This window comes from Neovison vison, chromosome 1, assembly GCF_020171115.1.
Source record: "Neovison vison isolate M4711 chromosome 1, ASM_NN_V1, whole genome shotgun sequence".
NCBI lineage: Eukaryota > Metazoa > Chordata > Mammalia > Carnivora > Mustelidae > Neogale > Neogale vison.
The window spans coordinates 239,854,292-239,879,818 of NC_058091.1; the positions used below are offsets into that span (position 1 = coordinate 239,854,292).

General features: G+C 34.5%; 1 protein-coding gene across 3 annotated transcripts in view; it reads right to left on the reverse strand.

The window, feature by feature from the left end:
• Nucleotides 1–615: 615 nt before the first annotated feature.
• Nucleotides 616–25,527, reverse strand: part of MATR3 (matrin 3) — a 30,104-nt gene continuing 5,192 nt past the window's right edge. For 2 of the 3 annotated variants that reach the window (XM_044226435.1, XM_044226444.1), the window contains exons 2-15: nucleotides 18,672–19,759; nucleotides 13,502–13,563; nucleotides 12,544–12,585; nucleotides 12,095–12,207; nucleotides 11,458–11,510; nucleotides 10,521–10,646; nucleotides 9,897–10,022; nucleotides 9,557–9,724; nucleotides 8,507–8,638; nucleotides 7,789–7,832; nucleotides 7,318–7,693; nucleotides 4,978–5,200; nucleotides 4,381–4,502; nucleotides 616–1,991 (exon numbers count right to left, since the gene is read on the reverse strand). In XM_044226435.1, the coding sequence (XP_044082370.1) occupies nucleotides 1,941–1,991; nucleotides 4,381–4,502; nucleotides 4,978–5,200; nucleotides 7,318–7,693; nucleotides 7,789–7,832; nucleotides 8,507–8,638; nucleotides 9,557–9,724; nucleotides 9,897–10,022; nucleotides 10,521–10,646; nucleotides 11,458–11,510; nucleotides 12,095–12,207; nucleotides 12,544–12,585; nucleotides 13,502–13,563; nucleotides 18,672–19,583 (2,550 nt within the window). In that variant the 5' untranslated portion in view covers nucleotides 19,584–19,759 and the 3' untranslated portion in view covers nucleotides 616–1,940. The remainder of the gene's footprint in view (nucleotides 1,992–4,380; nucleotides 4,503–4,977; nucleotides 5,201–7,317; nucleotides 7,694–7,788; nucleotides 7,833–8,506; nucleotides 8,639–9,556; nucleotides 9,725–9,896; nucleotides 10,023–10,520; nucleotides 10,647–11,457; nucleotides 11,511–12,094; nucleotides 12,208–12,543; nucleotides 12,586–13,501; nucleotides 13,564–18,671; nucleotides 19,760–25,527) is intronic. The other variant, XM_044226453.1, reaches the window with a different exon arrangement.

Genomic DNA, 25,527 nt, shown 5'->3' on the forward strand with positions numbered 1-25,527 from the left:
ACTCAAGGTGCTTTTAAAGGTTTCCTCACAGAGGATCAACCTAAGATTAAACTAAAGGCTAAAATGATAGTGGTAAAAATGTTCAACTTTATACCAGGTTTAAGTGAAAACATTCCTATGAAAAAAAGTTTGCCATAATATGGAAAATACTAATAGCTTACTTATGAAAATTTTTGCTTTCTAAATGTTATTAAATGAAGATACTGAACTTTTTTTTTTATAGCTTGGTAGAGCCAACAAAGTCGGGCCTATGAAAAAATGCTACCATTGACAGGAAACAATTAGGGATTCCAATGCATACTTGATACTTCGTGTTGCTTGCTGTTAGTTAACAGTTGGAATAAACAAAAGTGGGTAATTAGTAAAGGCCAAAATTAAACTGCAGAAATAAACTGGCGAGGATTTTTTGTGCATGTCACATTAAAAAGTTAACTGCCTTTCAGAGATACACCACAAAATTCTGATATATCCCTTAAACACATTCAGACCTAAGAATTCCAAAGAGAATTCTTATTAAGTTCTTCTATTTTTTTAACATTAAAAATTTGCTTTTGACAATAGGTAAATCCCTTACACCAAGAACCCAAAAAAATTTTGAAAGGCTGGTAGAACTAATTCTTGATACTCCTTGTTATTTCCAACTTTATTGTTTCACACTTAAGACAGGTTTAAACATGAGCTTTTGCCATTTCTCACTCTTATCATTTTAACCTCCAAAGGTTTTTAAAGACCACGAATAGCCCCATTTTTATGTAACAGGAACAAGAAATCCACCAGCACCAAAAACTTCAAAACTCAGATCTTTAGTAGCAGTCTTTAGAACACTCTAGATTAAAAATGTAATAATTTGTTAAAGCATGCAAAGAAGTGTAACAGTGAATAAAAACCACAACTGACAAAAATATTGGTTAACATTCCAAACATGTATAACCAATGAACATGGCCTAAGTTTTTTTTTTTATTGGTATTCACTTCAGAAACTTGAATCCACAGATATAAGCAGTATATTACCAGAAAGTTACAAGTAAACACAGATTATACATGCAAATTTCTGTTCACAAAGGTCACATGTGCAGGTATGTGAATTAGAAGCGTGCGTCTAGATTATGGCCAAACTGTTTTAAAATGCAGAAATGTAAAATTACATTTTGAAATATGAAGAGATGGTCTACACACTTCAAAAATCAAATGTTGCTTATACCAGATGTATGACAGCTACAGGATTCAAGTGACAAGCAATAAGATCTCAAGAAATTAATACTGCTCAAAGAGAACGGGAGTATTTTTTACATTTCACTGAAAATACATTGACTACTAGAATACGAAATCTAGCAGGAACTTAGGGGAAAAAAATTACAAAAATCTAAAGCCAATTACTTAGTATTTCTTATTACCTAAACAACAACATGACATTAAAAGGAAACTGCACCTGCTTTTTAATTGCCAATCTCTTATCATGAAGATCTCCAAAGAAAAAGCAACCAAAAAGCTTCAAACTCCAAATGAAAGGCTCAGATTAAAATGTGGAATGTTTCAGATGAAAGTAATAAAAATACAATTGGTTTTGTTCTTTATTGAATGGAATCAAAAGTTTTGACATTTCTTTGAAGCCTGGAACTAAATTTCATTTCTCTGAATGATTCTACATCCTTTTTTCTTAGTGGTGCAAGTTGTCTTAAGTAGCTTACATACGAGTCAGTCTCTACAAAGTACTTCGGTCTTTTACCATTCTGATAAAACAAAAACAATTCTTCATTAACTTAACCGTGTATGTATTTTTGCTCTAACACTTAACACATGAACAGACATCTATTATTTTTCCACTAAAACAAAAGAGTACAATAGTTTTCTTCTAACTATCAGTATTGTATTTAAAAAAGGTTAACATTAAAAACAAAGAACCATTATTTTCTTTGAAATTGTTAAGCTTCTTGCACATTTTAAGCTTCCTTCTTCTGCCTGCGTTCTTCTGCCAATTTATTCAGAAATTTCTGAAAAGAAAAAAAAATTACAAGGATTAAGTCACCTAAGAAAACCTAAAAGGATGAACTTCAAAATAAAATACTCTACCCAACTTTTTGAATTTCATTGTAATTTAACTGTAACACTATCAGTTATTTTAAAGATTTGGTATTCTTGTTAAGTCAGTGTACAAAACTAAACTAGATTATAGTACATAAAAACGTGGAAAAAAATAGTAAAATGTGGAAAAAAGAGTATTCCAATTTACAGTTAACATTAACTTATAGAGATAAGAAAACAAAGATCATACTTGCAAAGAAGAACTGCCACTATTCCAAGAACATACAGTTAAAATAACGTGCATTTATTCAAATAGTGCACCTTCCATTAAAGTGTGAAAACATTTTCTTAAAGGTAGTAAATATTTTCTTTGTGGGCTATTCTTTATTTCAACTCCTCAATTCTTTTACAGCAATAAAGCCAGCCATACCAATACTTAAATGAATGACTGTGGGTATATTCCACACCCCCCCAAAACCCCACCTTATCTACAAAAGCAGTGACCCCTGTATTGCACCTGTAATTTCTAGAGTTCTTAGGCATATTAAGACATTAATAAGTAACCCTCCCTGCCAAATGTAAAATACCCATTTTTTCTTTACTTCTGGGAAGAATTTCTCAACTCTATAGTTACTTCCAACTGATGAGAGGGTTAAAAGCCATTGGAAAAAACACTCAGGAAAGTATCAAGTCATTTATCATTAGCAAAATCTTATATTGCATAATAAATTTTAGTGAAGTCAACAGTTTCTTTAAAATTGAATAATAGAGGGCGCCTGGGTGGCTCAGTGGGTTAAGCCGCTGCTTTCGGCTCAGGTCATGATCTCAGGGTCCTGGGATCGAGTCCCGCATCGGGCTCTCTGCTCAGCAGGGAGCCTGCCTCCCTCTCTCTCTCTAAGCCTGCCTCTCCGTCTACTTGTGCTATCTCTCTGTCAAAAAAAAAAAAAAAAAAAAAAAACTTTAGAAAAAAAATTAAAAAAAAAAAAAAAATTGAATAACAGAGGGCGCCTGGGTGGCTCAGTTGGTTAAGCAATTGCCTTCAGCTCAGGTCATGATCCTGGTGTCCCAGGATCGAGTCCCGCATTGGGCTCTCAACTCCAGTGGGGGAGTCTGCTTCTCCCTCTAACCTCTCCCCTCTCATGCTCCAATAAATAAATAAAATCTTAAAAAAAATTTAAAACAAAACAAAAACAAAAAAACCACATTATAAAGTCACCTCCAATAAACAAATGAAAATTAGAATAGCTAGGAAATATTAGAAAGCATATCACTTATCAAGTATCAGGCACTGAGACAACTTTTGTATTTCAACACTGTTCTATGTAATACACAACTTCTGCTACTAATGCAATTAAACCAACATTCTTTTTTCATATGCTAAATGTAAGACACAGGTAGCAAAGAATACCTTCATTTCAAACTAGTGCACAGCCAAGAAATGGCATTATTTCCTAAATTCAAGGCCATCCCCTCGCCCCCCTCCAAAATCAAGGCTATCTTTATCCATATAAATCAACACACAGAACATGTATGATAACGGAATACTCCAGTAGCTCTCTACTACAAAGCAGTGCAAAAATCAGGTTATTTGTACTTACTGAGTTAAAAGCCTTTCAAGTTTTTCCCTTGAATACTCAGTCCTTAAAGCAATCACTAAAAATACCAAATTTCAAAATATCGAAATAGGAATTTGTTATGCTTCATTAATGTTTTATTTTTTTAATCCATTTATTATAGAATATCATTATTATCAAATAATTTAACAACAATGTAAAAATCATTAAGTATGAAGGGACATGGCACATCATAAAAGCTGAAAAAGCTTTTATTATTCCACTTGGCATTCAGGCCTCCAGAATCTTCCAAATTAGAGAAATTACAGTCTAATACTCACTTGGGAAGAAATAACTTTAGTTATAAGAGAATCTGTAACAGCTAAAAAATTATTCAGTAATTTAATTAGAATGTACTATAGAAAAAGGCTCAATAGATGTTCCTAGAATTCATTAGACTGCTTAAGGCCCATCAACAAAGAAATAAAAGTGTCATCTCTAGGATAAGGCATTGTGATTGGTCTACAGAAGGTACCATACACATTTTACTTTGTATAACTTTATATGATTTTTAAAAAAATATTTTATTTATTTATTTGACAGAGATCACAAGTAGGCAGAGAGGCAGGCAGAGAGAGAGGAAGGGAAGCAGGCTCCCTGCTGAGCAGAGAGCCCTGCGGAGCTAGATCCCAGGGCCCTCGGACATCTGAGCTGAAGGCAGAGGCTTTAACCCACTAAGCCACCCAGGCGCCCCTACATGGTTTGTTTTTATAAAAGAACTCTACTCTTTTAGATTCAGTCTTACCTTTAATTTCTGATAATGAGGAAGGCTGCTGCAATGAGTATTCTTTGCAACTTCTTCATTTGTATAAAAGAGTGAACACAGCTTACAGTAAAACCCTGTTTTAGGTATCACATAGTCTATACCTAGAACACAAACATACATTCTTACAAATTTAGTAAATCAGAAGTTTTAATTAGTGTTCTCAAATCTTTTTTCCATCATTATTTGAATGAGGTATTTGTGAAGTCCATTATAGCCTAAGCTAAAACAAAACAAAAACCATAGAATCATTAGTTAATTGTACTTAATTGATGTTTAAGGTCCACCTAACTGTACTCTTAAAAAAAGGCAGAAATATAAAAAAGATAAAGAAAAAGCAATGTGAAATTCTCAGAAACCTTTATGCGGAGAAAGAACATATTGTGAAATGGTAACAAAAGATAATACAAAATGAGGAGAGTTGGTTAAGTGGAGAAGAATATACCGATTAAGATTTACAAATCATTCTGCAGAGAAATAAATTTAAAATGGTATCAGTTTATGTAAGACCAATTTAAAAATTATTTAGTAATAAACTTGGAAGGGGTGAGAGGGGAAGAACAAAGCCTTATATCTCACCAACAGGAACATTGGGCTGATATGGTCCAATTCTATACTCATCTGGGATTGTATAGTCCTCCTTGTTTTCATCACTTTGGCCATCTGCATTTTCACTTGTATCTTTGTTGGGATCATCAGCATTCTCAGCAGATTCAGCGCCTGGTTCTGTATTTTCCTCATTTTTAATTCCATTTTCCAACGCTGCTTCATTTTCTTGATCAAGTTCCTCGATCTTGTCCACCTTAATTTCAACCAAACCATCATCATTTTTGTCACCAGATTTAAATGCCATGCCCGATTTACGAAGTTTCTGAAGTTCCGAATCTTCCTCATCACCAACCTCATCTAGAGTGACAAAACCTTCCATACTCCCTGGGAAACGACGCTGTTAAGAAAGACAAATTTACTCTGCAACAATTATCCTGCAGCATCCCTTCCATTTGCTTTACTTGAAGGGAAAGGGATAGCGTCTTTGTCCTTAGTCATTCTTTCAAAATACTGACTTGTTCCTTTGTCCCCCAAAATCACTGTTGTTTTTTAAAACAACTTTGTTTTAAAACTATATAATTAAAAGCTTGCCTCACATGAAGAGCAGAAAATAAATGAGGTAAGGACATTATATTCTACACTTCTTAAAACTATTAGGCTGCAAGGGACTGTATCAAAATGTGCTTTGATAAAAGTAGTTCAATGTTATCCTCTGGAAGACAGTATCTTAGGATACAACTGTTATTTAGAGAACACTAAGTCTCGAAAGTGGTTAAAAAAGGAAAAAAAAAATCAAGCTCTGGAGCATGACTGCCTATGTTTAAATTCTGACTGCCACTTAACAAGCAGTATGACCAAGGACAATTTATTGAACTTCTCTATGCCTAAATTTTCTCATTCATAAAACCAGGTTAATAAAGGTATTTTATCTGCTGCTTATAGTTACTGTGAGGATTAAGTTTATTAGCATACACAAAGAGCTGAGAAAAATTTATAGCATGTAATAAGTATCAGCTCTTAAGAGTGCAAATATAAAGTTCTGGGGCACCTGCATGGCTCAGTGGGTTAAGTGTCTGCCTCCCGCTCAGGTCCTGGGATCAAGCCCCGCACTGGGCTCTCTGCTCATTTGGGAGCCTGCTTCCCCTCTCTCTCTGCCTGCTGCTCTGCCTACTTGTGATCTCTCTCTGTCAAATTTAAAAAAAAAAAAAAAAAAAAAAAAAAAAAAAAAGAAAAGAAAAGAGTGCAAACATATCATGCAACAATCATCCACTTCAGCCAGAAACTAAGTTGTGTGACTAGGCACCTGAGTGACTCAGTAGCTGAAATGTCAGCTTTTTGCTCAGGTCACCAAAGGCCACAATCCCAGGGTCCTCAGGTCCAATCCTCTGTCAGGCTTCCTGGTCAGCAGGAAGCAGGAAGAGTCACACTCTCATTCTGCCCCTCTCCCCTGCTCCTGCTGGCTTGCTCTCTTTCAAATAAATAAAATCTTTAAAAAAACGCAAACAACAAAAAAAGCAAAACAATGTTATGTGACCAAACCAACAAAATCTGCCTTCCAATGGCTGAATGTTGCTTACAAGGAACCAATGCACCAGGAAAGGACCTCTCTCACTGAAAGAACCATTTAATATAAGGGGCTTCAAAGGCATCTTAGTGCTCTAATCCTTAATGCAGATAATCAGTAGATCATGGTCTTTTGTTTTACTATTCTTTATGCTTTGTATATATTTTTATATTTGTATTCACTTTATATGCTTATCAGTGACGTGTATTCTAAGCAAAATGTCTTAAAAGTTACTGTATTATCTGATCAAGCTTACGTTTCTCAAATACGAGAATTCTTCAAGCTTAACAAAATAAGATCTTATTTTTAAGTAATCTCTATGCCCAACCTAGGGCCTGAACCCACAACCCCAAAAGATCAAGAGTTGCATGCTCCACTAAGCTAGCCAGATGCCCCAAGTTTAACAGTTTTTAAATGAATGGCAAATGTTTTACTATCTTAGGCCAATTAACTTATTATAAACTCCTGTCCCATCTTTTAAAAAATAAGCTGTACTAAAAGGCTGCTTACCAGTACTTACACACTACAATACACAAACATATCTAGATTTAGGACTTCCTCCTACCTGACTAAAAACTTCGTTCTGTTAGTTGACACTTTTAAACAACTACTATAAAAAGTCTTACTTAACCTATTTATTGCAGAGTTTACTTTTAAATATTTATTCTATAAATGGCTCATACCTGATTTTTTTCTAATGTAAGTGACTAATTCCCTTTAAGCTGATGCTGCTAATGTAAATAATAAGAAACATTTATCTGATCTAGTTTTCTGTCAACACAGGTCAACATACAATCTTCCTTTACCTTTTTCAGCTTTTTCTTTGCAGCTGCCGAAGCGCTGGCATTTCCATCTTTCTTCACAGCTTTGTCTGAAGGTTCCTTTTTCCCATCAGAAGCAACGTCACCTAAATTAGCAAGATCTGTCTCATCTCCCACCGAACTGCCACTCTCTAGCAGTGCTGCTGCTTCTTCTTCATCCACGAGTAGCTCATCTTCAGATTCAAGAAGCATGTTAGGTTCTTGCTCGGCTTGGTCATCCTTTGTATCTTTTTCACCATCTTCACCTGATTTCTCTTCTTGTTCTTTACCTTCAGTTGTACTTTCAGTTTTCTGGGAGCCATCAATCTTGGATTTCTTATCGCTTGGAGATTCTTTGCCATCTGGAGAATAAGATCTTTTCCTGAAATCAAAAGGATACCCCCTCAATTAATTCTCCTGAGTTGGAAAACAAAAGCTTAATATACCGGTGTATATACACACATAAAATGAAATTACCGAGATTTATCTTTTTTCAGTAAGTCAATGCCTCTGTTGGGAATCTAAAAGACAAAATTTTTTATCAGTTAATTAAATGAATTAAAATACATTCATTTGCAGGGCGCCTGGGTGGCTCAGTGGGTTAAGCCGCTGCCTTCGGCTCAGGTCATGATCTCAGGGTCCTGGGATCGAGTCCCGCATCGGGCTCTCTGCTCAGCAGGGAGCCTGCTTCCTCCTCTCTCTCTCTCTGCCTGCCTCTCTGCGTATTTGTGATCTCTCTCTGTCAAATTGATAAATAAAATCTTTAAAAAAAAAAAAAATACATTCATTTGCAGATTATATAATTACTCAATTAACTAACAGTTAAGGAACATCCTTCATATCATCAACTAAGCTTATTCAATCCCAGTGACCATACCTAAGAATGTAAGCTGCCTCGAGTAAGCAATTCATTACAATCAACATTTCGACAGAGCACAGAGCAGTGGAAAATAAATATTTTGGTAGAACTCAAGTTCAAATAAAATCTTAAATAGATAAAACCAATGAAGGCATTTTTAACATAACACCATTAAAAAAACAACAAACTTCTACTGAAGAACACCAAGGGAAAAAACATTGTTATCTTTAAATAACCAAATCCTGTATTCTTAGCAAATAAAAATGTTTATAAGCATGCTGTGCTTGAAATATATGAAACAAGTTTTATAAGGATGACAAATTCAGTACTACATACCCTCAGTACCAATTTTTTATATTTTTCAGACAAGTCAACTTTCACACATCTCCCCTGAAACCAAAGGGCCTTTTTCAAACAGTGGTCGACCATTGCCATTGCATCTTCTCTGGTCTCCATCTCAATAAAGGCCTTAAACAAAAAAAGGAAAAGGGGGGTAAAAAAAAAAGCAATCAGCTTATAAGAGATCAATGGTACAGTCCCAAAACCTCTAAATATCCCATCAACTCAGGAAGTTAGAATTTTTTTTTTACAGTTTACTCAAAGGAATCATATATAAAGTGGAAAGCAACACTGTAATGTAATACCAATGGGGCAAGAAAGAAACAGTATACCTATATACACACAGGGAGATTTTTCTAGATGCACACTTGGAAGCAAAGTGTTACCATGTTTACTTTTCCACTTTATAGCTTCTCAGTATTTACTGTTTTACACACTGAGAATCCACTGTGACTTTAAAAAAAAAAAATCACCACTTATTAAGCAAAGAAAATTTAAAATTTATGAGAAGATAATTATTCTCCCTTTATTAAAAGTGAAGATACAGAAATAAACCTTAGAGTACTAATTATCTTAAAATTTTTTAAAAAGTTATTTAGGGGACCACCTGGGTGGCTCAGTGGGTTAAGCCTCTGCCTTTGGCTCAGGTCATGATCTCAGGGTCCTGGGATCCCCGCACTGTGCTCCCTGCTCAATGGGGAGCCTGCTTCCCCTCTCTTTCTGCCTGCCTCTCTGCCTACTTGTAATCTCTGTCAAATAAATAAAAAAATCTTTAAAAAGTTATTTAAGTTCAATTAACATAGGGTGTATTATTAGTTCAGAGGTAAAGTTCAGTGATTTTTCAGTTGCATCTAACACTTAGTGCTCATTACATCTTGTGCCCTCCTTAATGCCCATTACCCTGTTACCCCTGCCCTCTCACCAGCAACCCTCAGTTTGTTTCCTATAGTTAAAAGTCCCTTATGTGTGTCTCCCTCTCTGATACTATCTTATTTCCCCTTCCCTCTCCCCATGATCCTCCTTAAAAGCTTCTATGTTTGGGATTACCTGACTTTTCATCCTCATCAGTATGTAATTTTTTATTTTTCCATAAGGCTCAGCAAGCTTGAGAACTGCACTGTCAGAATAGCCAGAATGAGGTAAATTGCTGAGATGTATCACACGTCCAAGCTCTTGCTTTTGATCAAACTTCTGGTCTGGCTTCCCCTCAGGTTTCTAAATAACAAGCAAACAGGCAAGTCAAATGCGGTAGGTATCCTATAATTATTTGTTAATAGTTAAGGTAATTCTAGTTACTAGCAACAACTTAAAGTAGCTCAAGTTAATAAATATTAAAACGATGTATTAAATGGTTGGTGGTACAAATCTGGAAGTAATTGGTAATTACCTTTATTCTTTTATACTTCTGTGATAAATGAACTCTCACTGGCTTGCCAAATACTAATGCTGGTGTGGTTGTATAATAATCCACTGCAGCTTGAGCATCCTCTGTAGTTGCCATTTCAATAAATGCCTAAAATTGGGACAAAATTATTATTTCCAAAATAAAATAAGACTGCCCAAGTCTTTCTAGATATATTAAATCATTAGGAAGCATTTTTAAGAGTCTAAAAACAGAATCAACACAGTTAATTTGCTGTTTTGTAAAAGGTCATCTCAGAATTTACTACCTTCATGCTACTCAAGTTTCATTTACTATGTCTACTGTACTTCAAATAATAATTTGCATCCATTTTGATAAAAGTTTGGAATGGCTTCTCAAAGAATTATCATCCTTTTATAGCCCTTACAGTAATATAATGACAATTTTACTGCTTAAGGACAATTAATAATCCATTAGGCCTAGAAATTAATGTTATTGACATACTTCAACTATTTGCTTTTTTCTCTATTAACATTCCATATTAATGATTCAAGATCACACTGAGGGCTTTTTCTAATATAAAATCATATAATTCCTTTAGGAACTATATTAGTAATGAATAAATACTACACTTATTTCAACTCATACCTCATTAATTTTATTTAGAATCAGATGATTTGAAATGACTCCAAATGGTTCCACCAGCTGTAACAGTTGGTATCTCAAGTTTTTCCCTCGTTGAAAATCCATGATGTGAACAACTCGGCTTGTTTCCTATACATCAGGAAAAAATCAAGTCAAGAAGTCTCTTTAGAATCAAGATGAAAACATGTTACATATTACAAGTTTCACAGTCTAAAGTTAACCAGAACAGATTAAGTATTTAAAACAACTCACAACATTCTAGAGAATTTTAAAAGTACATAGGAAATCAGATTCACTGGGGTATATCTCAAAGTTTCAGAAAGCCTCTGCAGGTTTTTTTTTGTTTTTAAGATTTCATTTATTCATTTGAGAGTGTGTGAGAGAGAGAGCATGAGAGGGGAGGTCAGCAGGAGAAGCAGACTCCCGATGAGCTGGGAGCCTGATGCGGGACTCGATCCCAGGACTCCCGGGCCATGACCTGAGCCGAAGGCAGTCACTTAACCAAGTGAGCCACCCAGGCACCCTATGAAGTTACAGTTATTTTTAAATAGGATACTGTAGACATAAATGGACAGCAATATCTCAATTTTTTTTTTTTGGACAGACAGAGACCACAAGTAGGCAGAGGGGCAAGCAGGCTTCGAGCTCAATGCGAGGATCCCAGGACCCTGAGATTATGACCTGAGCCAAAGGCAGAGGCTTAACCCACTGAGCCACCCAGGCGCCCCTGCAGTAAAATTTCTTACACTCAAGATGAGTTCTCTACACTATGGGTATATGAAAATTAAACTTTTAACTCTAAGTCATATAGAAGCCTGATAGTTTTCAAACAATATAGCAGCCTTTCTATAATAAAGGACAACAATACAAACTCAATTTACAGGATCTCAAAGTTAAATTACACTTTCCCCAAAAATAAAGTAAGAGTTGTATTACTGACCACTCTGCCTTTCTGCATGTGTCTTGGTCCTTGCAGGTTCCCATTTCCAGCACCTTTATGGACAAAAAGTGATTTTTAAAAAATCTTGTAATAAATATACTTGTTATAACATAATGGGACATCATTAAAAAAAAAAAAATCTGAGAGAGCAAGAAAGAGCAGAGAAGGGCACAGGGTGGGGGGGGGGGAGGAAAAAGAGAAGCAGACTCTCTGCCGAGCCTAGAGTCTTACAAGGGCTTCCATCTCAGGACCCGGAGATCAGGAACTGAGCAGAAACCAGGAACAGGGACACTTAACCAACTTAACCACACATGCACCCCCCCCCCACTTTTTAAAGCAGGCTCTATATCCAGCTAGGAGCCCAATGCAGGGCCAGAACTCACAACCCTGAGATCAAAACCTGAGCTGAGATCAAGAGTCGGATGCTTAACCGACTGAGCCACCCAGGCGCCTCAGGAAAACAGGACATCTTTCAAACACAAATCAGAGGTTACTACAAGTATAATAAGAACCATGTCTTCTCATGAGATATGATGTTATTTTGATTAATTTTTCAACAAGCCTTCTTTTACTTCTAATCACTGCATTTCATTTTTAGTAAAAGCTCTCAGAGAAAGGTAACAAATTTTATAATCACCCAGATTTCCTCTTGGTCCAACCGCTGGTCCCCCAAGATGAAATGAGGGAGGTGGAGGTCCCAGAATTCCTGGTGCTGGGTTTGTAGACTGCTGCAGCATGAATGGATCACCCCTAGTAATGAGAGACATAAAATGTAATGAATACAAAATGTTTCATCAAAAATAATTAAGATTTATTGTTAAAATACCCCTTTAATGATTATAATTCCAATCTCTGCAGGCATTTATGTGTGAAGTAACTAGGGGAAAAGCTGTAATAACAATAACATAATAATCACTATCATAAAAATTAGAATTCTAAAGATTCTTTCACCCACAGTGACTTATACCAAACTCTCATATTTAATGAAGATACTCAGAAAATATTTGCTTATAAATTTTGAAAGTTTAACCTGAATTCCTTACAATGATCTCCTTTATTAACAAGAGCTTAAAAATTTTAACTTACATTGTGTGTCCTGTATCATTGTCAGGATTCCATTCTGGGTAGCTTTAAAGAGACCAGAAAATTAACTTTAAAATAAAACTGTCCTTTTCATAAAATAGCCTTGTTTGGCCTTTAAAACAGAGTTTATTTATTAGTGAAGTTACAGGAGAGTCTAAGTGTTAGAAATACTATAATTTAAAACATATCATGTGAATATTTAAAAAAAAAAAAAAAAAACCTCCAGAATTTCAAAATAATCCAAATGAACAAGAACAAACGTGTTCTATAATAAAACTTTAGATAATATACATTTAAGTTTAATTTTATATTTATTTGGTAAGTCATACGGAGGAAAAAGTGCTGCATGGCGAATTGGAAATGTGGATATATACAGAAATAAGGACCAACCGCAGGTCTACTTTACTAGAAAGTAAATAAAGCCCCAACGGAGCTAGACATATGTGAAAACTGTCAATCTAGTGAACAACGGGTATGTGTGTTTCGGCAGGGAGATTCTTTATGAATTCCATTCCATTCCAGCAGCTTAAAATCAGAACCAAAGGTCACTCAAAAGCAAAAAGTGTATCTTGATGGATACACTTCTAATTCCTAATGACTCTTCTATCTGCTATATTTTTAGAGTATGTATTAATTGTTACTGAAAATGCCTGAGTTTATTCTATGTATCAAAGGCCATCTTTAAGTGTATTAAAAATTCTTGCAATTTGCAGAGAGACAGCCCATTTATTTGCCCTACAAATAATATTAAATAAAAAACACCACTAACACTGAACCTAATATTCTGAAATGAGATTCCAGATCTAAACATTTTGTTTGTAATTGATAAGGCCTGGTCAGTATCAACTACGCAGTGTTGAACAATGTGGATATTACAAGTAAGTGATGAACTCCCCAAAACCAATCAATGGCTGTTTCTGATTCACGGTATGGATGCTTTAAAGGTATTTCAAACTCCTACATTTCAAGAAGAAGCTGGCATCGACGACTGTGACTTGCTCCATTGATATGTTGACTCCACTCCTGCAGCAAAGTAAATTAGTAGAATTAACAAAAATAAAGCTAAAATATTTTTCATCTGAACCATTCAAACTCTAGGAAGTTAATTTGTATGCAGTATAACATATGCTTTTCAAGCATGACAGACTGTAGAAAACACCTGACCATTCAATAGTCACAACGAATTAATTTAAAACCATTTCTCTGAATCCTTGTAGCATGATCCTGCCCTCAAATACGCCATGCACATTCTTGGAAAAACTGGATTAACTTGGTTAACATACTAATAGACCTGACAGGGAAAAGAGAGTTAATAAAGATCAAGAATAACAACTGACCTTGAGATCACCTAGACATACTAATCTCTACTGTGGACCAAACTGGATTATATATATTGTATCATTAGAACTGCCTTTATAAAACTCTATGATAAAATATCCATGCTTCTATCTACTTTTCTAGAAATGTTATGTGACTAGTTAATTTTATCCAGCTTTAAGGCGTGTTCCAAGTGTACTACAGCCATGAAAAGCTAAGATTCAACAGGAATGGTTTTTCTAGAAAATGGTCCCCATTTATCAAAAAACTAAGCTCCCATTCTACTTCCCATAAGTAAAGAAGCAAATTTCAGAAATGTCTGTTTCCCTTTAGGAAGGGAAACATTCATCAGTATTTGTGCTCCTCTGTGGTTATTTTTTTAAATTAATTTAAGGGATTAACTTCTTTCCTATTTTATGCAAATAAGCTTTCCTTTCTTTAGTTAAAAAAAAAATCCACATATAAATGATCAATGTTTTAGACAACTGAAGAAAGAGGAGTTAGGAAAAACAGGCTTTGCTGTCAGACTGACTAGGTTCCATTCCCAAGGTGCCACTTAATAGACATGAATCCTTGGTACCTATCAGTACCTATTACTGAAATTTACTATGATTCAATACTTTCCTAGGATTTTATGTAAAGTGAATGACTAAAGGTAAACTGCTTATCAGAACATTGCCAGGCACGTAAGTGCCCAAAAAAGAAAAAAATTAACTGTTATTACATTGCTTATAAAGCTATCTCGTTTTACAATTCCTGCTTTACAAGTACGGTTTCACAAATTCCCACAAAATGAGGCAACTTCCGTCACATCCACACTACCTAATACATTATATTTGGAATATAAAACACGGTCAGGCAATGTTTTTAAAATGGAGACTCACTTAGAGCTAAACTAAAATAAGAAACCAAACTGCAAGAGCTACCTTCTTGAAAAGCTTCAGAATGGTGTTTTATAAACCCAATTTTAAAAAATGGATTTATATTACAAAAGCTTACATACTTCCTCTCCCCTAAAAGAATTAATTAACATCCTGTGAAAGAACTATGGAAGCTGTACCTCAAAGCTAGATTATCTTTTTAAAAATAATGGCTAATAGCTAAGGAACCTAAAGAAATCTCTTCGGGACGCCTGGGTGGCGCAGTTGGTTAAACGACTGCCTCTGGCTCAGGGCGTGATCCTGGAGTCCCGGGATCGAGTCCCACATCAGGCTCCCAGCTCCATGGAGAGTCTGCTTCTCCCTCTGACCTTCTCCTCGCTCATGCTCTCTCTCACTGTCTCTCTCTCTCAAATAAATAAAATAAAATCTAAAAAAAAAAAAAAAAGAAATCTCTTCAACTGGCTCCACAACCAGTTTATTTGGGATATAAAAAGTTTGTACTTGCAAAGCAACAGACCACTGACTTATTGGAGGACACTTTTAAAATGGCTATAAGAAGAGGTGCCATAGGTCAAGTTCACAGAATTCCTAAGAGGGACTAAACAAATACCTTAACTTAGAATTTTCTGAAATAAAAATATTCAGATTTTATTTAAAACGCCCTTGAGAAGCAGTGTGTTGGGAGAGGAGTAAAGTTACCCTATTATGCACATTTCTAATTCACAGGAGATGGAAAGGTATCTAGTTGAACAGAAAACTATTTATATCCAATCCTCTATGCTTTTTAAAGGTTCAAACTTAAGGTAAAAATGTAGCTGGTCTTTCAAAGTACTAGAAGGAAGGCCAAGATCAAAGAATTATTATGTATCTCCCAAACCCACCCACATTCCTAATCTGCACTACCCCATCGGCATCTTTGGTTTAAGGCGAGGATTAAGAGTCAAAAGGGTTTTTAAAAAACCTATATTCTTGATTCTAAATTGAGGTAGCTTTCACATCAGATTAATAAGGTAAAAGGATTCACATTTTGAATGTAGAAGTTCTGCAGGAAAACTATATTCACCTTAACAGTCTTTGAGATACCTAAATTATATAAAGAAAGGATAATTTGGGAGAAGCACTTCTGGAATGGCAGAATAAAGACTTTAAGGGCTTTTAGAATAATACTAAAAGGAAAACTATGAGCTCAAGTGACAAGACGGTGAAAAGGCTGTAGTGGGCACTCTAAGTGAAAAGAATTTGAGGGAAGTCTGAGGTTGTGGAGAAAAGTAATTTGACATTCTAAAATGACCTAGGAAGAAATAAAAGCAACACCATCACTGAAAGTCACTTAAAATATCAAATAATGATGATAAATTAGATCATGTTTTTCACCTAAAAGTTCTTTATTTCATGGTAAGATGAAGTTTTGATCATGTAAATTATTTAACACTACCACTAAGTGAAAAGAACAGATTTTCCAAGTTATGCAGCAATACCAGAGAGCAGGATTAAATGTTTAAAAATTTTCATTATCTACTTTCACCACAGGAATTTTCTCTCAAGTCATTGTTTCTGTATCAGCTATTAAATGAGAAAGGACCACAACTAAAGGTAAATAGTTATTTTTTTCAATAATGCAGATACTCAGAAAACATGAGCTATGTTAAGGAAACTGGAATACATTAAGACAACCCGAGTGCTTAAAATTCTTAGAATTGGCCCAATTTACAAATATAAATTTTGCAAATCAATCAGTCAATCAATGGACCTCGAGTATTTCTTAAATGTTCACAATACTGTGGCACAGTACCAAAACCAGCTAGGGCCTAAGCATTTTGAAAGGTATAAAATACCTCTTGCACTAGGGCAAGGTATCTTACTCTTGAATCCAAAGTTTCATCAGATATTTAAAAACTTTTTTTCCATTAATTTAGATCCATTTAACTATAGTGTTTTACTAATATTATTGTTCAGGAACTAATAGCAAAATTTGGAGAGAAAAGATTAATCACATATAATAACCGAAACTTTTCTCTGATTAAAGCCCTCTTGGGGTTTCCTTTTATGGTCCTTTAGTGTTTTTCTATGTGCAAGCAACAAGGGTAAATACTGCTCAAAGTCAGAATAATAAGATTTCCAGCAATAGCTCTTGATGTATGAGGACTCCATTAGCAAAGATTTTAAGTCCCTTAGAATCACCTTCATTTGAGACACTGTAACTAGCTATTTTCCTTGGAATTTAGAGACCCTATCTGAGAACACTGATAATATTGCCCATTCTGCAAAAGGCAAGAAGTAACAGAAAAAACTGAGTCACCAAAGTTTTGTGGACCTTTTCATTCAATCAACTCCCACCAGAGCTAAAACTTTATCCAATATATTTGGAAAAAGACAACACTAAAGACACCTAGCAAATAAAATTCCCTAACTTTTAGGAGTTTGGGGTCACATCTTCAATAAAAATTAATTTAGGAATTTAAATTTAGCATTTGATGTTAGTTTAGTTTATTTGGATTAAAGATTAAAATATTCTTTGTGCTGTACTTAATCTATTATACAATAATTCAAAAGATTTTTGTGCTACAGAAATAAATTTAGCTAAGAATTAACTTCCTAAAGACATTTTTCAAAGTATTCTGTAAATTCAAATGAAAAGTCTATTCTCTTAATTACCTGAGGCAAAAATACTGAGAGCCAAACACAGAAAAGGGAGTGGCTGGTAATACTTTTAAATAGAATATTAAAAACAAAATCACTCATGATCTATGATTTACTCAAAAAAATCAAGTCACTAAAAATTGCATTTTAAAGGGAAAGATATGAAAAAGAAATGATCATTCCAGATGTTACTGTAAAGAAAAAATCCTGAATAGTAATCATCAAATCCAATTTCATGGCAGCAACATGTTAAGTAGAATAACTGTACAGCACATCAGGAAATATGGACGGTCAGAGATCATAATTAAGCTATTAAGAGTGCTATTTATGTTGACTTTTAAGTCAACTGCACTGTGTATCAAAAAAAATATTCAGTGAGAATAAGTAACATTGAAAATGTTGGAAGAGAAAGGACAACTTATTTATAAGGGCATTTTGAAAAAGCTCCCATTTTGCTAGATGTGATAATTAAAGCAAAGGAGAATTAGATATATATATATATTTTTTTTCTTTTTCCTTTTGCTCAAATGACTATACCAGAAGTCTAAACCTAGTCAGAAAAAGAACATGGCTTATGAGGAACATAGAGCGGGATACTGCAGTAGTTGATTTTTCCAAGTCTCTAAAGGGACAGATGCAATATGGGATAATAAAAAGTGAGTTTTGAAGTATGTTTAAGAAAGTTGTGGAAAAGGAGAAAAAAAATGATGAAAAATTTCAGTCATAGTATGAGAGTTTGTGTCAAAGGGAAATTAAAAAAGAAGAATGAACTAATCTAAAATATGAAACATACTGAAACAAACACCAGGGCTCTACATTAACTCTTTCCCTGTAGCCACAGATAAGGAAAAAAAGAGAATTGTTCAAGAATACATCTTTACTACATACAAATCAGCAATCAAGACAGATGGAGAGCTGAAATCTAGCATCCTGAATGGCAGAGCACATTGACTGCAAAAAAAAAAAAATACTTAAAACAATTCAACAAAGCAGACAAAAAAACCTGCTTAAATATATGATTAAGAAGAACATATTGATGCCAAAAACCAACAAGATAATCCCAGTGGATGACAGCTTTGTGGCCAGAAGTAATCTAGGCAGATTGTATTAATGTAAAGCCCTGGTTTAATGCTCAAAAACAATTACCTTCCAAATAAAGTGTTCTCAAAAGCATAAAAATTCTCGATCAACTCAGTGTCACCAGACTACAGAATTAGAGTAAAAGATATAGGTAAATACAGAATAGGCACTACAATGTAAAAGAAATTAGAAGTATCTGTTGCATTAACTCACCTTATTAGAATGAACTGGCAAATCACATATAGAGCACAGATGGGGATAACCCTTCGGTAAGAGTCCATGGAAGTCTTCAATATTGCTACTTGGAGGAGCGCCCCTCTTTTTCTCAAAGAGAGATCTCTCTTGTAAGGGGCCAGGACCACGTCCCATTCTCTCATACTCACTGTCAAATTTATGATAGTTATGCGAGGTCTCACCAAAAAAAGAATCATCCCTACACCTTTCTCCATCTCTTAATCTGTCATCTTCATAATCCATTCTGTCATAATAACCAGATTCTTGAGAACGACTTCCATGGTCATAATCAAGCACTGGGTTGAGACTAGGACCACGATCATCAAAACTATCTCTTCTAAAGTGCCTTTTTTCTTCCCAATCATCCCTAGGTACTCTGTATGGTGGTTCCCGTGTAGCAGATCTGCCATCTCTACCATAACTCAATGTAGGGCCTTCTTCAGTTCTCCTCCTTTTAAGCTGTAGAAGGATTTGGGGCAAATTCTCAGGAGTAATCTTGTCCTCTGGATAACGACTCAGTTCATCTAAGTCTCTAGCAGACAGACCAAAGCTGGCCAAAATGTTACTGGCCTGGTCTGCATCTCCACGGTGTTGAGAAGACAAAGGGAGTGGACCTCTACTTCCAATGTTAAATATAGACTGCAAATTATGGGAAGAAGTACTAGCAGAAGACAGTGCACTATGAGCTCCTTGTTGATTCAATGAAGAACTCATTCCAAGATTCATTAAACTAGCAAGGCGTGCAGTACCCTGGTTCATCCTTCCAAGAGATGCTGGCATACTTAAAGACTGGGTAGCAGCAGCAAGAAGGCCTATTCCTGCTGCAGACAGGTCACGCCCATGACCCTGCGAGTCCCTACCGAGAGATGACTGCTGGAATGACTTGGACATTGTAGAACTATCTCTTGTCTAGTTTATAGACTTAAAAAAATTTTTTTAAAAGAAGGCCAAAAAGAAAGCTCAAGCTAGCAAACTAGGTTAACTTTGCTTCAAAAAATGGTAACGCCAAGAAAAAGGATCAATAAGGACTGTAGAATCTTCTTCAAGCTGAGAACCAGCAGACAACTCTGTAGAAAAATAAGCAATTTTAGTCATAAATCCCTTTAAGTAGATGCTGTTTTTTTTAGAAAAAAAACTTATGCATCATGTTGACTAAAAAAAAAAAAAACATATAAGATCTCAAACTTACAAGGAATTTATTACATATCTTAAACAGATTCCAGATGTATGCAGAGCCTGCATATAGATATTTAAAAAGTAGTCTTTCATGCCAAAGTTTATTAAAGGGAATTTCATACTGAATTTAAAAACATTTCAATTGAAGGATTAGATGTCTTGAGTACATCAAAATTTCAATAAAAATATAGATGGGTCTCTTCTTTTGGAAGAATAAAAATACACCCTATAGTATGATGTTTAAGTTCCAGGAGAAGACTAAAAACAAACAAAAAATCAAGGTCAGCAAGTCAAAGATGAATCAGTTGTACTCTGCTTTAGAAAATGAGACCTATTATTACTATCAGAAAGAACCAAGTAAAATCACAAGTAAATGAAGCTTAGGAGTCAAGTACCTAGTATAAGATCTAAGACCAAACACAATAGTTGAGACCTTTATGCAGCAAAATCAATTTGAGGTAAAGACAGATGTGAAGAAAAACAAGTGACTTCCTAGTTTAAGGATTTCTGCACAAATTTAAGCCATATGACTAACTGCCTTCTTACTGTCTATCCTGTATCAGGCAGTGCTTATTTCATTTCTAATTTTAAAAAGTAAGGAGAACTAAATATGGTCAATATAGAAATAGGAGAACTCCCAAGAAAAAACCCAGGTACAGGAAGTATAGGTGATTTAAAGAAGTGAAACTCCCCTCTAAGTTAGCATCCATCAAAGCTCAGTTAATACTCTGGGCTACAGAACCTCTAGAGCTCAAAACTGGTAAAAATGAAAATGATATTGTGCTTATACAGATTTCTGTAAACTTTTCACAAGATTAGCCCATTCACTTGGAAATTTTAAATTCTGAACACAATCCCCCAAGATATGTTTCTGGATGAAATTACTTTCATTATCTTCCTTATTATTTCATCTCAAATTGTTACAGAGGAATTTGCAAAGCATTTACATACGATTCTCATGAAATATCAAATGACACACATAACAAATGTTCTTGATGAAATATTTTTTTATAATCATAACTATATACCAAGGTTAAGTCTAAAATTGTTTGCTATATAATTCAATTAAGAAGCATTGCTCGGTTAAGTTTCATACATTTGATCACCCATTCACCTATGCACTGGTGGTTTAATATTATTAAATTTTATTACATTACAAACTGGGAAATATTCAAGTTACAAGTCTATTATGGGACCAATTCCACCAATGATCGAATAAAGCAAGGAAACACTGGACATACAGTGGTAGAGAAGTATAAAAAAAAGTTGCAGGCAAGACTTAGTTAGATTTTACAAAAAGATGTAACAAAGTTAAAAAGACACAGAAATGCTATCAGAGGTGACTGGAATTACAGAAGATGTTTTTGCACACCAAGAGAGATGAAACTGAGAAAAGATACTAAAGAAACTAGTTTTAGATGAGATATACTATATATAAACTACTTACGCTTTAAGAATAATAAAGACAAGAGTAAGTGGACTTTTCTGGATGAGTTTCCTTGGTATGTCTCACAGAAAATGCCATACAGAATGGCAGCTGAAATACTGTGCAAACATTATGAGGACCCTCTAAATTTCCAGGTATACTTTATTTTAAAAGATCAAAACGTTTTAGAGGGTTCTAAAACCAGCATATCAAAGTAACCATATTACTGTTAATGGCAGTTTTGCCCTTCATGGTACAGACAAAGCTGTGTAATACAGAAAAGCCAGTTGTTTTTCTTCTTTTAAGGATTATTCCTTTCCCTTAGGGAAATTATATAATAGTATTATGACCATGTAAAAAATTTTAACTGATCATACTTTAAGGCAGTGACTGTTGGATTAGAGATCTTAATTACTTTTCTTTGTAGCACATATGAAAAGGGTGGATCTGTAAAAGGAAAGATTAAGAGAAGAGAAAAGATAACCTTAAGACAAAACAGAAAATGGATGTCAGAAAAACTCAGAAAAAGAGCAAGACAAACGACAATGTAAATCCCATGACAACTTGTAATCTCTTAAGACTAACCATAATGTTTTTAAGACTCACAGTTTCAATTTAAATGCAGCCCCACACAAGGACACAAGAACATTATTACTGAAAAGTGACGTAGTCAGACTTTTGACCGGAGCACAAATAATCAAAGTCTTAATTTTTTCATTAAAACAAAGAAATTGAGAGAAATCAGGGGCCTGGGTGGCTCAGTGAAGGTTAAGTGACTGCCCTGAGCTCAGCTCATGATCCCAGGGTCCTCGGATTGAGTCCACGTCTGGCTCCTTGCTCATCGACAGGGAATCTGCTTCTCCCTCTCCCTCTGCCCCCCCACCCCGCTCATTCTCTCTCTTTCCCTCTCAAATAAAATCTTAAATATTTAAAAAAAAAAAAAAAAAAGGAAACTGAGAAATCAGACATGCCAGCATTGTTCAAAGAGCACTTACGAAAATAGTTCCTTTAGTATCTTGGGTCAGTGATAAAATAATAATAATAATAATAATAATGACAAGCCATTCTAAAAGGCTCATTTAAGCAAGACCTACTGCCTATATTAAGGCTAGCACAACACTGAGGTGTTTACTAAATTACTTTTTAAAAGAGAATGGCTTATTGTACTGTTTTCCCCCGTATTATAAAATTGCCTTCCCACAGTTACCCTATACTACAGGTTAAGAAAGTTCAAAAGTAGTTCCTCTAAAATAACTAATCTAGAATGTAATTAAAAATTCAATTTCCCCATTAAAATCTTAATGCCCATCAAAGCAAAAAAACCCCTTTCACTTAAAAAAAAAAAAAAAAAAAAAAAAAAAGCAGTACCTTCACCCTAAAAACACGAGACAATTCTAAATGACTAACCCAAGACAACTCTAAATAACTAACCCGGAGCTTAAACCTAGTTCATGACAGAAGTACAAATTACACTAAATATGTTAACTTCATTGTCAACATCTGAATAATTGTATGTATGGTTAAGAATTAAGTTTCTCTTAGTAACATTCAATTCTTCCCATTCCATCAATAGCTTTATTGGATTTACTTTCTTCAAAGAAGTGGAATACTAAAATATTACAGAACATAATTACAGGTTAACATATCCATAAAGTTCATGGTAAAGAGAAGTAAATGGTCATTCCACATCTAGACTTCCTATATAAAATAACACTTTATTTGTCCCATTATTCATTCTTCCAGTGGATTATTTAGCAGGATTACTAAAATGAGCGTAAGAGGGCTTTAATTTCTATAACATTATAGAAAAAAATTCATTAAAAAAAAAAAAAAAAGATTTTATTTATTTATTTATTTGACAGACAGAGATCACAAGTAGGCACAGAGCCCTATGCGGGGCTCCATCCCAGGACCCCGGGTTCATAACCTGAGCAGAAGGCAGAAGCTTTAACCCTCTGAGCCACCCAGGTGCCCCCAAAATTCACCTTTTAAATTCAGAATTTTAAAATGCTACTTCTTAAAGTTATCTACCACTACACTGAACTTTAGTTATGTTCTCAATTATGTGAAATAACTGCATCGTAGAAACAACTATTTTTAAAACATGTATAATCATAAAAGCTTGTAGAGATGCTTAGGAAAAGTATCTTTATGTTGACATGATTTTAACCCTTTAATCTTACAAAAACTTAAAAGCAAGAGCTAGAAAACTGTAGCTTCTTATAGTATTTTTCTCTTTCTGAAATAAAAACCCAGGAAGATGTTAAGAATTTTCAGATTTCCCGAATGTTCTATTAAGCCAAATACCCTTGTGATGTATTAAATTATTCGTGTGAAAATATGCCAAATATGTTTAAGGTAAGAATCAACATACCAATATAGCAAAAAAAAAAAAAAAAAAAAAATCCAATCATCTCAACAATAGCACGGAAAGTTCACAATTAGTAATTTCAAAGAAGCATCATTTCGGAAGGTAGATGCTTAATTTTTTGTCATCAATCACACAAAAGCAAAGATTCCTATAGTCAGAAGCACTTGATTCATTTCCAACTATAGTAAAGGGTAGTTTAATTATTCCTTAAAGTTTCACACTTTTAATTAATTTTATAATGGTCTCACAATTTACCAACATAGTTTCCAGCTTAAAGTTAGTAAATTTTTATTTTAATGTTAGTTTACATCACTATCTCTTCTTAACAGATCTTCCAACTTGTATCTCATCTTAAGGATTTCATTTTAAAAAATGGATTTCCTATCTGAGCAATCTTTTTTTTTAATCTATCTTTTATATAGCGAGCTTAAACTGGGATTTTTGGGTGCTTTTTTTTTTTTTTTGGAGCGCTTAAACCTTGTACTTTAATCTGTGGTTCTTCAGTGTCATAATCTAATTTTAGTATGGCATACCTTTGAGTGACAGAAAAGGTTTTTTCATGATAAAAGGAACTACTAATAGTTCATAAACTTCTTAGGAAATAAAGTCCCAGCTCTATTCATTTCAGTTTTGTTTAAAGCAATATGCACTCCAACAAGCAACAGGAGAAACAAAACACTAAAATGTAGTGCTGAGAAAGCTGAAAAAACCAGTGTAAGTTTTTAAAAAGTCCTTTACGATTATCATTCTTAATCCATTTTACAGACCTGGATTCAACTTCTAGCCCACTTCTTGATCCTTAGGCTAATGATATTAGAGTGTTTGTTGAAAAGTGCCTTCAGCTGCTAAAACAGAAAACATGTTAATCAGAAGGGATTCCTATTCAGGCTCGGAATATTTTTCTTCTTCCTACACTTACAGCAACTTTCAATTAGACATTAAAAATTTTTGGATTAAAGCAATACAGGATAGAAAGTTAATCCATTTACCAGAAATTTGTGACTCCATCTGATTTTGATACTAGCTTGTCTTCCTTTCCTCTCTACTTAGATTTAGTGAGCTTTCCTCAAGGTGCTATTTTGCATCATTAAGACATTTCCACTTCCTTTTCAACTCTCAGTTTCCACAAACATTTGTACAGCTCTTTCATTCGGTATATATGGAGATTTTTACCAAATACCTTGATGTGAATGCTAGTTCTACTACAAAATAACTGACTGAGAAAATCACTTAACATTTGTTTTTTCATTTGCAAAATGGGAAAGAAAATATCCATTCCATAAGGCCGTAAACATTTAATAAATCAGTTCACAAAGAACACTTAGAATGGTTACTGACACATGGTCAGGACTGTAGTAATCATCTACTTTTACACAGTACACAGTAAACAACCAATGACCGTAACAACCAATGAGAAAAACCTCAGATGCAAAACGAGAAACATACACTTCACTTGCACTGTACTCCCCATTTCATATGGCAACTTTAGTGTCTCATTCATTTCTATTCAAGGCTGGAATTCATATTTGAATTTTGCTACTGAACCACAAGTAAGCTTTAAGATACCAGATTTAAAGGCTGGCAATAACTTAGATAACACTGAGGAAAAGAAGCAGAGGTGAAGGGATCTGAACAAATTAAACCTCTTCCTTTATTCTCCATTACTAACCTACCTTAAAATTATCTTCTCATCCTTCAAAGGAAGTCCTTACCTCCCTGCCATAATCTTACTACCTTTCAGCTGGCCTCTTTGCATCTTTGTTTACAGCTTCCAATACAAACCTCCTAAAACATCACTATTTTGTATACACCCCTGCTAAAAAACACATTATTCCCTAACTACTTACCACATGAAAAGCACA